The sequence below is a fragment of the Suillus bovinus genome, assembly GCF_016758785.1.
Source record: "Suillus bovinus strain UH-Sbo-P2 chromosome Unknown EDB93scaffold_74, whole genome shotgun sequence".
Taxonomy (NCBI): Eukaryota; Fungi; Basidiomycota; class Agaricomycetes; order Boletales; family Suillaceae; genus Suillus; species Suillus bovinus.
In genome coordinates this window covers 28,394-40,907 of record NW_024542130.1, presented here as the reverse complement: position 1 = coordinate 40,907, position 12,514 = coordinate 28,394, and the positions used below count along the sequence as shown (strand labels likewise).

The following is a 12,514-nucleotide window of genomic DNA, read 5'->3' as shown; positions in this document are numbered from 1 at the left end:
TTCTCATCCTCCTTGTCTCAGCCCTTGCATCACACCCTTACCCCGACCTTGCTCTTGTTATCCTCGTCATCCTCGCATTCCCCTTCGCTCTCTACCTGTCACTCCAGCAGAGCCAGTACATTTGGCTGGACCCTTTCGCTGACGAAGCATACCCATGCTCTGTTCCACCCCCTGACTGATCCTGTGGACAGTCCCCTTTGCCCTTACCGTCCGGACGGTAACCTATGATATGATGCACGCTGCATCCCCTTTACCCTATCTCCTTTTGTGATCTATGACTCAGTGTGCAGTCACACATGTGTACTTATATTTAGCTCCGCAGTTGCACGATCATGCCCCTGCGTGTTTCACTTCCTGTTTCTATCTTTGACTCGTTTTCTTACTTGCACGTTCTGGTTCACACATGACTCACCTCGAACGTGCCTTCCTTTTCTAGTATCACCCTTTGACCAAGTCTCTTTCTGGTAGTACAAGTTATCATCCACTAATACACATCCTCTCCTCTATATAAACTCGCTACCATGTATCTTATTCCTTAACTTGAATCTACTTGGTTCTTGACCTCCTACTCCTAACAAGAGTGATTCCTTTCTGCCTAGCCAGCAGTCTATATTCTACTTTCTTATCTGCTCATCGTGGATAAGTCTCTAGTCTTGATCTTTACTCATCGACTTTGTCGACAAGCAAAGCCCCTGTTAACTAGTCGGACTTCCGTCCTTCTAATTAACGACGATCTTATGATTAACCTTCGGGTGTCGTAAGCCTTGGCAGATACACTTATTGTCGAGCCCCCACTTGACATAAGCTACCCAATTTGGACATAGGCATTAAATCTTACTTGCCGAAACTCGCCAAGTAAGACCCCTAACCTTGGGCTAGTCCAAGGACGTCCTCGACCATTGACGACACATGCTCTGTTTGAGCGTCGCCAACAGATACCATCCAAGTCGTAACAGAGTGAGGTTTCGGGACTAAACACAGCAGAGAAGTACAAAATGGGCCAATTAAATGCTCTAAATCTGAGGGGGTGAATCCAATGGAATATCTGCCAGTGGCCTGCTCGGAGAGTATGTATGAGTCAATTATGGAGGGATTGAGTAAAGAGGATGCATGATTCTCGAAATGTATATGTACTGGTTGGCGGTTTCGCAACACCAACATTAAAACCATTATGGATATTGTCCACTATATGACACTAGTCATCGAGGATACCATATTTACGGAGAAGCTCTTCCACCCGTAGGTGATTGAGAGGGGGAATGACAGTGTGAGGATCATCTGCGAGCTTTGCAACTCCCGGCTCCATGAGACGACTCCCCACACAGGCTGCAGGAGTGGGTATTTTTGCACCCAGTTCCAAAGGAGCAATTAGAGTTATTGGCCCAATTGAAGCAGTAGTGTTTCCCACTGGCTGTAGCGACGGTGTGCTTGCTTCTTGCACCAGTTGCAAGGGCTGTGATGGGCCTGCCTGCAATGGTAGTGTCAGCAGCACAGTTGGCAGGCAAGTGACCATGTGCCCCACACTGAAAGCAGTGGTTCGACACAAATGTGTGAGACTTCTTTCGAGGAGATGATACGAAATCACTCAGAGCAGAACACTTAGTGGGAGTATTGGGATGCACAGCAAAGGAAACGGAAGATGCAATTTTATTGTTGGCTATGGTAAGGGCTGCTACATCGAGTCCTGCGAGGTTGTGCTCGTGGTTCGTGTGGGCCAATTCCTGCTGTTGCATGTTGTAGTGCATTGCAACTAACCAGCCGTGTGTTCGGCCAATATTGAGGACAACAAGATGATGTGATGTCAGGGCAGATGCTCTATCTGCACCCCAGTAGTGCAAAGTCCTTTCTTCAGCAGCTTTCACTGCACTGACCCAGTCAATGGTCACAATTGATAGCTCACTTGAGCGATCAAGGCCTTTGGCAGTAAGCCCGTCCTGAGTAAAAATAAAGGACAAGTCTTCTCCATGAAGGTAGGCTCTAGAGCGTGCCGCATGTGTGAGTGCCATATATGGCACATAGCGGTCAAGCTTGAAAACTTCCTCTACCTTCGTAGGAATGGCTGCAGTATGACATATCAGACAACTGAAATGATTGTGGTAGAGTGAAAAGATAAACACTGCAGAAATAACTCTGCCGAACGGTTGTGTTTGACGGACAGTCTGATGCAAACGGCACGACAGGGCACTCTAACAAAGCAGGCGCCAAATGAATGAACACGGCATACACCCGGAGCAAAATGGAAAGGGCGCAGGTATGACGGTAAAATAAGACTCACATAAGCTTAGGGCGCTGACTTTGTGCCCAGGTTGAAGAGCAGGCAAAGTGAGCTTCTTAGGCTCGTCTTTGGCACTAGCTAAATTCGTGCGAATGTGATTGACAGCAGTGGGATCTGCTACCAAAGCTTGATGAGGAATCGTGGCTCTGGCTGGTGATTGGTTGCCGTGAGCACTCCCGCATTCAAGCTCGGCAATCCTCGCCCTCAGCGCAGCGATTTCATCAGCAGGCTGGGCGGGGGGAGGGTTTTGGGCATGTGGAGCATTGGGCCCTGCTGGAAGCGCGACAGTCGTGGCTTGCTGCTGAACCGGATGTTGGCGGGATTGTGGTACTGGCTGCTGCATTGCAGCTTGGAGGGGTTGAGAAGGAGTAGCTCTCGGGGCCCCTTGATTGTTGGCATCCATTGATGACGATCCTGCGGTGGGCGGTTGAGTAGAGGAACTCGGCCCAGAGGGAACAGTGTTCTGGGTGGATGGTGGTGTTGGAGGGGCATTTGATGGCCCATTAAGCTGCAGACCGAGGTGTTCATGCATATTGAGGATGTAAGTAAAAGAAGAATGAAAATAATGACAGTAAGTGCGAGTAAGGATGCGTGAGCTATGCCGAACTCGATGATGATGGATGGTCGAAAATGAAACAGAATAAAATTACGCTATCGCTCAGCTGGACATTTGGTGCCGGAATACTCTGTCAGGCTATGTAACCTGGCACCTGTACATAACAGTGAATTCAGAAAAATAATTGAAAAAAGGCCACTCATTTTTGAAAAGAAGTGAAAAGACGTGAAAACCATTGGCAAGTCCAAAAAAGGTCGGATTAAGTAAGTCGAGGTTTTACTGATATACTTACATTTACTCACTCATTTTCTTATTGTTTCCGTACCTACAGTATATAAGGACTCCTTTATCTACTGTTAGGACAGTTGATCATTTACACCCCCAAATATATTTAAGTTCGGACTGTTCTATCTGTCTGAAATAAGTCTATACTACAAAGTTTGACTCTACTGTGTGTAACCCTTTTCATAGCGCCACATATTTTGAACAGCCTAAAATCTAAATATCCTCTTCTCCCCACTACGGTCACCATCAAGGAGGCTTGTTCACCCTCGTACGTTGAAGACCCTACTTTACAAACTCTCTTCCCTCTTTTAAACCCTGAAAACCCTAAAAATCAGTTATGTCCAATGACACTGATAACATACCTGGTACTTTTCCGCTGAGCTCCCCAGCTGTAGTGAGCGGGTTGAGTGTGGATGCGGGCGCTCTCGACCTGGGTGTCAAGAGTGCATGGACTTGTGGTGCGACCACCACTAGAGTTAGATGATCAGCTAGTATTAGGGCGGAAGCCCCTTCTGGCAATCAGATTCCTCGGACTCATGGTTAGGAGCCCTGGGGGCTCCCTCAAAAACCAGAATCTTGCCCAACGGAGGTGAAAAGGACGAGCCTATCCTCAAGGAGGATGATGGCAAGGGATCTACAATGATAAGCATAAGCCCGATTCTTGGCAGCGTTAATGGATTACAGACATCCCACCTTAGAATACGTACCAACAAATATCAAGATGTAGCTCTCGACAATCAGGATACCTCACAACAATCTGAAAGAAATATTAGCTGGATTGACATGCCTAACAATGGAGATATTGGTGACATGCCTGAATTCCCCGTCCTGAGACAAACCATCCAAACAATGTCAACTCCACATGAATCTATCAGAAAGGATCATAAAGAAAATAATAACTCTCCCGAAGTAGACAATATGTTCAATCTATGGACTGAAATAGATGAGCACGTCGCTCGCCTGAGCAAGTCTGATGCAAGAGACTCCAATGAATCCCTGAAGAAGCTCTGGAATGATGATTACCGGAGAGACTCAATCCAAGAGCAAAACCTTGCCTTGCAAAGATATCGCAACTTGGCCCATGTCGAGTTTACTGAGCAGGAGCACCTGGTAACCAATCTGAAAAATCAAATCCATCAGCTCCAATCACAAGTAATCAAAAGTAAGGCCTGTGAGGAGGAATCCAAAATGCTTATGCAAGAAACCCACCATGCACCTCCAAATGAACTCAAATTTCCTCCAGCAAATCAGAAGGTACCTATTGCTGATAGCGAGAACCGAGAACGACCTAAAGAACCTCAAAAGTGAGACCTGACTGAAGACACTTGCTATCAGAGAGCATCGTCAATCCTCCCAGCTGGTAGTTCTGTTAAACATGCCATGGCTGGCCCGAGTCCCGGAAACAACAACCCAAGCGACCTGGAATCCTCGGATAATGAAGAACATTCATCGACGGAATCTGATGCTGACGCAACCTCAAACAACAAGACTAAGACACGTACCAAAGCTCAACGAAAGGAGAAAACAACGTACCTCGTTCAAGACCATATTGATGAACCTGCTGATGCATTTGGAGTTGATTTCCTGGCAATGGAGCCAGAATCCGATCATGACAGTGATTCAGATAGCACCAAGCAAAACAAATGCCAAGCCAGACAAGAGTACTGCGCGAAATTGAACCTATTGAAGTATCAACAAAGCTTCATTAAGAATGAACCCCCTTTCACGTACAACAGTGACGCTAACGTTCAAGAAATGGGTGCGTGAAGTGAGAGACTGGAAAGACAGAGCCAGACTGTCACCTGAGCAGAGCATCAAGATGTTCAGGAAGTACTTGAACGGGTCCACCTATCATTTCTATGAGTGAGATATCCTGGATTTGAGGAAGAATTACTCACTTACTGAATTCTTCGAACAACTCTTTGATTATTTGTTTCCCCCGGATTTCCGCATGCAACAACGTCAGCGATTCCTAGAATGTAAGCAGGATTTGAAGCTACCTGTCTGGAACTATCTTCAAAGGCTTCACAATCCTGCCGACATGGTTGGCGACGTGGACGAAAAGGAGATGGTACACCAATTCTGGATGAACTGTCAACCATATATTAGAGCATCTCTAGTAGGCAAAAGGTACGAACCGAATACAGTAAGCCTAGACACAATTGAGTGTAAGGCTCTGAGGATCGAGAGGGCCCACCTGCTCCTAGCAGTATTATGGATAACCAAGTCTCATTAGAGACCACTGGTTATCCTTCCTTGTCATGGATTGCTGATGCTTGACAGATTATCCATTACCGCTCCCACAATGGATAATTTGCCAGACAGCTTAATTTGGTATGTTTCTGCTCATTCTGGCTCAATTCCTCATGTCAGGACTTCCCACAATAATACTACACCGCATTTTTGGCCACACAGCATGGGAATTACCCCACAACACCCAAAACATCGCCCATTTTGGTATTCTCCACAATATCAATTATTCCCACACCCTTCCCACCTCACTGCAGCTTTACCACTGCACCACAATAGGTCCCCCCATGTATCTAAGTAGTAGTTCAGTATATATATGTATCACATAATATAATAGACCACTTTTTTTTGCCCATTTGTATGTCTGCTCCTCCTCCAGGGGCAATTCAACATATGGTAGGATATAAAACACTTTCGCACTTTTGCCCCTTTGGCAGGGAAGTATCCTGGAGCATTCAGAACATGTTTAGTAGTATATATGAATATACTACTAAACATGTTCTGAATGCTCCAGGATACTTCCCTGCCAAAGGGGCAAAAGTGCGAAAGTGTTTTATATCCTACCATATGTTGAATTGCCCCTGGAGGAGGAGCAGACATACAAATGGGCAAAAAAAAGTGGTCTATTATATTATGTGATACATATATATACTGAACTACTACTTAGATACATGGGGGGACCTATTGTGGTGCAGTGGTAAAGCTGCAGTGAGGTGGGAAGGGTGTGGGAATAATTGATATTGTGGAGAATACCAAAATGGGCGATGTTTTGGGTGTTGTGGGGTAATTCCCATGCTGTGTGGCCAAAAATGCGGTGTAGTATTATTGTGGGAAGTCCTGACATGAGGAATTGAGCCAGAATGAGCAGAAACATACCAAATTAAGCTGTCTGGCAAATTATCCATTGTGGGAGCGGTAATGGATAATCTGTCAAGCATCAGCAATCCATGACAAGGAAGGATAACCAGTGGTCTCTAATGAGACTTGGTTATCCATAATAATAACACTATAGCCTGGAGGGCCTTCCTCGAAAATGTGAAGGACCCAAATGTCCTCCTAGCTTTGAATCCAACTCTTGTAACTAGCTTCACTTCTCAATCGCACCCTTCCCAGAGATGGAACTCAAGGCCGTTCAGGTCATCAAACTGCCCCAGCACAAACTCGATATCTGCAAATGCAGTGTCAGAGTCGCCCACGCGGAGCAATAAGGATCATAAAACTTACCAAAGATCCTCCAATTGTGGCACCAAGCAGCAACCTCGACGGCAAAGAAACCCTGAGCAAGTCAAGCACCTGTGTGAGCTGAACCAGTGCTTTGAATGTGAGCAGACCGGTGTAATGATGGTCGCAGCGCTGGGCTTGGAACCAGTCAATCTAACACTTACATTCCATACCATTCCCCGACCTCCCTTGACTTTACGAAGGCCAGGCACACTTGTCCAAACCTTCCGCAGGCAGTTCTTGTGTTCCAAGGCCCATCCGAACCTCATGAGTTACCATACTATGTCCTATCCTCGAGCCCATTCAGTGAATTCACCTGTCTCAGACAGGCAGCCGAGCGTGACAATGTACCAATGGGGACGGGCCATCCCACATGGGCCCATGGTAATAATTGTACCGTGATATAGGAGTGAGCCGAGTGAATGTGTGTACCCAAGCCAAATGGATGGGCCAGGGGTATATAGTATAGATGGTAGTGTAGGAATGTGCTAGGATATAGGACATTATGAATAGTGAATCCAGGTATAAAATCTGGTGTATATAATCTGGGAGGCATAAAATTCGGTGGGTGTATTATCCGGTGGGTATATACCTTGGTAGGTATATAATCCGGTCATATAATACAGTGGGTATATAATCTGGAAGGCACATAATCTGGTCGGTAGGTATATACACCAGTTGAAAAAATATCTGGTATGTAAATCATCCTGTGGGTATATCATCCGGAAGGTAGGTGTATTATCCAGTAAGATCTCATACAATCCACCATGGTATTGGACTGGCCTTACAACTGTTCACATGTAGGTTATGCAAGTCAACTTTATAATTGTGTGACATAGTCCTTTAAACATTGAAAGAACAACACATGTCCACCGGTATAAACCATAAGTAAAAATGAAAAAGAATCATGTATACTACCATTACTTGGGCCAATTACTGGAGGTGTTCTTAGCATGCCTGGCACTCACCGACCGACCCTGTTGGCATGATTGAGGTGCAAATGACTGGTTTGGCAAAGGAGCTGAGATGGACTGACCATCAGCCGGCACATTTGATGGCCCAGTGACCAGCATGTGAAGGGTGGTAGTAGAAGGCATAGATGCCATTGGGACAGTGGGAGGTGGTACCGGAAATGCACCAACCAGATGAATGGGTGGACCAGATTCCCCCATGGTGGGCACAGAATTCATGGTGGAGGTAGAGGTAGATGCAAATGCCAGTGCCGGCTCATTTTTTGTGACCGGTGAGCCATCGCCAACAAGGCGTGCATTGGTCAAAGATACATCTGGAGTAAACATATTATTGGTGATGGCATGACCTAAGGCACTGATGGAGCCGAACTTGGGGAATAAGGGGGTACTGGGAATGACAATGGGTGGTGGATTAAATGAAGGTGGAGTTGCAGCCATCACTGCAGTGGTCCTTGGGTTGTCCCTGAGGTACCAGGCAATGCTACCCATCTGAAAAGCCAAGTGATCCACCAGTCCCTTCTGGGTGTTACAAGAACATCTAGACACTTGGGCCCCTATCATTTTTCTCCTTATCCTCCTCGTCTCCGCCCTAGCCTCGCATCCTTACCCCGACCTTGCTCTTGTCATCCTTGTCATCCTCGCATTTCCCTTCGCTCTCTACCTGTCGCTCCAGCAGAGCCAGTACATCTGGCCAGACCCGTTCTCTGACGGAGCATACCCATACTCCGTTCCTCCCCCTGACTGATCCTGTGGACAGTCCCCTTTGCCCTACCGTCCAGACGGTAACCTATGACATGATGCACGTCGCATCCCCTTCACCCTATTTCCTTTCTTGATCTATGACTCTGTGCGCAGTCGCACATTGTACTTATACTTAGATCCGCAGTCGCACAATCGTACCCCTGCTTGTTTCACTTCCTGTTTCTGTTCTTTGACTCACTTCTTATCTGCACGTTCCGGTTCGCCCATGACTCACCTTGAACGTGCCTTCCTTTTCTAGTATCACCCTTTGACCACTTCTCTCCTTGGTAGTATGAGTTATCATCCACTAATACACATCCTCTCCTCTATATAAACTCACTACCATGTATCTTATTCCTTAACTTGAATCTACTTGGTTCTTGACCTCCTACTCCTAACAAGAGTGATTCCTTCAGCCTAGCCAGCTGTCTATATTCTACTTTCTTATCTGCTCATCGCAGATAAGTCTCTAGTCTCGATCTTTACTCATCGACTTCGTTGACGAGCAAAGCTTCTGTTAACTAGTTGGACTTCCGTCCTTCTAATTAACGCAGATCTTACAATTAACCTCCAGGTGTCGTAAGCCTTGGCAGATACGCTTGTCGTCGAGCCCCCACTTGACATAAGCTACCCAATTTGGACATAGGCATTAAATCTTACTTGCTGAAGCCTCACCAAGTAAGACCCCTAACCTTGGGCTAGTCCAAGGACGTCCTCGACCGTTGACGACACACGCTCTGTTTGAGCGTCGCCAACAGATACTATCCAAGTCGTAACACTGGGTGTTCAATTCTTCTGTATGTTACAAGAACACCTAGACGCTTGGGCCCCTACCATTTTTCTCCTAATCTTCCTCGTATCAGCCCTTGCATCATACCCTTACTCCGACCTTACCCTTGTCATCCTTGTCATCCTCGCATTCCCCTTCGCTCTCTATCTGTCGCTTCAGGAAAGCCAGTACATCTGGCCAGATCCTTTCGCTGATGAAGCATACCCATGCTCCGTTTCACCACCTGACTGATCCTGTGGACAGTCCCCTTGCCTTTACCGTCCGGACAGTAACCTATGATATGATGCATGACACATCTGTTAGTTGTGTGGTGACTTCACACTAGATAGGCCGAAGACTTCTAAGACTTCGAAGACTTGAAGGACACTTCAAGGACATTACTATATTAGTAGATAACTTCAAGGACTTTGAGGACACTTTGAGGACACTTCAAGGACATTACTATATTAGTAGATAACTTCGAGGACTTTGAGGACACTTTGAGGACAGACCTCTAAGACACTTCGAGGACACATACCATACTAGGAATTGTTTATATTTGTTTACATAGACTCGCCCATAGTGCAGAGTTCGAAGTTATCTACTAATATAGTAATGTCCTTGAAGTGTCCTCAAAGTCCTCGAAGTTATCTACTAATATAGTAATGTCCTTGAAGTGTCCTTCAAGTCTTCGAAGTCTTAGAAGTCTTCGACCTATCTGGTGTGAAGTCACCACACAACTAACACCAACAGATACCATCCAAGTCATAACAATAACTGGCCTCTCTTGTGTTAGCGGCACCGAGCATGCTCAAATATGTTGTTTTATCCTTGGTGTAATTATTGATGTTCAACTTCCCGGTGGTTTCTCTTTGGCATGTCTTTTACGTGCAATCTGTGGTCTCCTAGATTTCCTTTACTTAGCACGATATCCATGCCATAGCTCAGAGTCATTATCTCTCCTCAACGAAGCTCTTGCCCTATTCCACGACAACAAACAAATATTTGTCAACCTTGGTATTCAACATCATTTCAATCTTCCGAAGCTTCACGCCATTCGTCACTACATATCAATGATTCGCTTGTACAGCACAACGGATAACTACAATATGGAGTATACTGAACATCTTCACATCAACTTAGCGAAAGACGCCTACTGTGCAACAAACCACAAGGATGAGTTCATGCAAATGACTCAATGGCTTGAATGCAAAGAGAAGATCGTACACCACCAGAAATTTATCCAGTGGCGACTCCACAACACTCCTTCTCATCATCCTCAACCACCATACCTATCATTTGACCAGACACAAACATTGATGAAGCACCCAAGTGCTAGAGCTGTGTCTTTTCAACGTTTAATCTCAGATTACGGCACCACTTACTTTCGCGAAGTGCTCGCTTGATATGTCGCACAACAAAATCATTTAGATGTGTTAGAAGAACTGAGAGTTCAAAGTCAATGCACTTGATATTATTGTGTAAATAAGTAAAGTACTGTACCTGAGAGTTCAAAGTCAATGCACGAAGCATGTAAGACTTGTGAACTCTGCACTATGGGCGAGTCTATGTAAACAAATATAAACAATTCCTAGTATGGTATGTGTCCTCGAAGTGTCTTAGATGTCTGTCCTCAAAGTGTCCTCGAAGTCCTCGAAGTCCTCGAAGTTATCTACTAATATAGTAATGTCCTTGAAGTGTCCTCAAAGTCCTCGAAGTTATCTACTAATATAGTAATGTCCTTGAAGTGTCCTTCAAGTCTTCGAAGTCTTAGAAGTCTTCGACCTATCTAGTGTGAAGTCACCACACAACTAACAAGATGAAACCCTCTCTCGCAGACGTCTCAAAGACCTTGCTGCAAACATACTCCTGCCGTTTCATTCTGTGGCTGTCTACCACAAGATAAAGTGGCCATCTGTCGATGCTTGAGGGCACGGTGACCCACTCGTTACAGTGGATAGTGTCCACGTCAAGCCACATTGCACTGGCACTCACCAATGAAATGATGCCCTGCCTGCTCGTTTTGATACAGCGCTTATAAGCAACGGCACTGGTCAGTCTGTTGGTGTCGAAGGTAATGCTTGATGGCCTTATGTTGCCTTTACTTACTAATATACAACTCGGACTTCACAGGCTATCGTGTTGGACAAATTCGTGCAATTTTCTCGCTGCGAGAAAGAGATGCACAGTTATTATTCCCTCCAATGAATCAACCTCCCAAACACCTTGCTTACATCGATTGGTTCACTCCATTTACTACGGCACCAGATTCAAGACACTGGATGTACAAAATCACCTGTTTTTTTTCATTCAGGTGAGTGAGTTGCTAGCATAATCCCCATTTTGAACATTGCCCGCAGTGTACACCTTATCCCAAAATTTGGAGCAGTTGCACCTTGTCACTGGATGAGCAACAACGTCCTTGAGGAATGTGATGTATTTTTTGTTAATTGTTACATAGATAGGCATAGTTTTGTTACCCTTAAGTAGTACCCTCTAAACTTGCAATGATTGTTTCTATGTTATGAACATTATCGCATTTATGTATATCTACATCTAACTTGTGATAATTTATCGAGCTTAGACGTATTTTGTCTATTTGTATCTAACTTAGGGCGGGAGGTTTTTCCTGATGCATACTTACATTTACTCACTCATTTTCTTATTGTTTCTGTACCTACAGTATATAAGGACTTCTTTATCTACTGTTAGGACAGTTGATCATTTCCACCCCTGAATATATTTAAGTTCGGACTGTTCTATCTGTCTGAAATAAGTTTATTCTATGAAGTTCGACTCTACTGTGTGTAATGCTTTTCGTGAATGTAAGGTTTATGGAAACTCTAGGTCTAGTCTATGTAGAGTCTATTATGGGTCCTGTCTGGGTCCTGTCTGGGGGTGTGCCAGCCGCCTGGCCAGATTGAAGCGGAGTTCAATTCCAAATCAGGATGAGTCAGCTTGTAACAGGTGCTGGGTGGTAGAAAATGAGGCACCAAGGAGGTAGAAATTCCATAAGGCTGAGGAAGGAGGATGTCATCTTTGATCATACTGGCTGAGTTAATGAAGTGGGTTAAAGACAAATAGAACAGGCCTGCGAGTTTGGCTTCATTGGAGAGTCCTGCAAAGAGAGTGACGACATCCATGGCCCTGCTGGGTGTGTGGTCGTCGCGGTGAATGTCGACGAGCTATATTAGGCCTGGTGCTCAGTGGTCGTGCTGCACCATGGTAGTCCCGATCACAATGCTACCCAAAGCAGCATATCAGCATCTGCCAAATTTCAAATTCCTCACTTGGCCTGCCAAATCACTCTGAGTTCAACCAGTCTGACTACATCAATAAATTTCTCACCATCTCAAATTGACGCACAATCAGACTAGTTACAAGTCTAGATGAGCTAGGGGCTGGCGCAGTCATCGTGCGTGTGTGTGAGTACTCACTGGGCATGA

The 12,514-nt window shown here is 45.4% G+C and overlaps 3 protein-coding genes across 3 annotated transcripts; 1 reads left to right on the top strand and 2 right to left on the bottom strand.

Annotated features, from left to right (window-relative positions):
* Positions 1-1,672: 1,672 nt before the first annotated feature.
* On the bottom strand, positions 1,673-2,807 carry EDB93DRAFT_1107263 (uncharacterized protein; the record flags this gene model as incomplete). Its single annotated transcript, XM_041447705.1, has 4 exons — positions 1,673-1,721; positions 1,756-1,861; positions 1,901-2,059; positions 2,276-2,807. 4 exons carry the CDS (start codon positions 2,805-2,807, stop codon positions 1,673-1,675), a joined length of 846 nt encoding a protein of 281 aa, XP_041303507.1.
* A 646-nt stretch (positions 2,808-3,453) lies between these two features.
* EDB93DRAFT_1305918 (uncharacterized protein) lies at positions 3,454-6,197 on the top strand (the record flags this gene model as incomplete). Its single annotated transcript, XM_041454751.1, has 7 exons — positions 3,454-3,574; positions 3,640-4,370; positions 4,452-4,875; positions 5,093-5,246; positions 5,400-5,450; positions 5,881-5,984; positions 6,034-6,197. 7 exons carry the CDS (start codon positions 3,454-3,456, stop codon positions 6,102-6,104), a joined length of 1,656 nt encoding a protein of 551 aa, XP_041303506.1. The 3' UTR covers positions 6,105-6,197.
* A 263-nt stretch (positions 6,198-6,460) lies between these two features.
* Positions 6,461-7,885, bottom strand: EDB93DRAFT_1107261 (uncharacterized protein; the record flags this gene model as incomplete). The annotated part of the gene is made up of 7 exons (XM_041447704.1): positions 6,461-6,534; positions 6,591-6,642; positions 6,752-6,826; positions 6,939-7,075; positions 7,180-7,377; positions 7,556-7,564; positions 7,624-7,885. 7 exons carry the CDS (start codon positions 7,883-7,885, stop codon positions 6,461-6,463), a joined length of 807 nt encoding a protein of 268 aa, XP_041303505.1.
* Between the last annotated feature and the right edge of the window lie 4,629 nt (positions 7,886-12,514).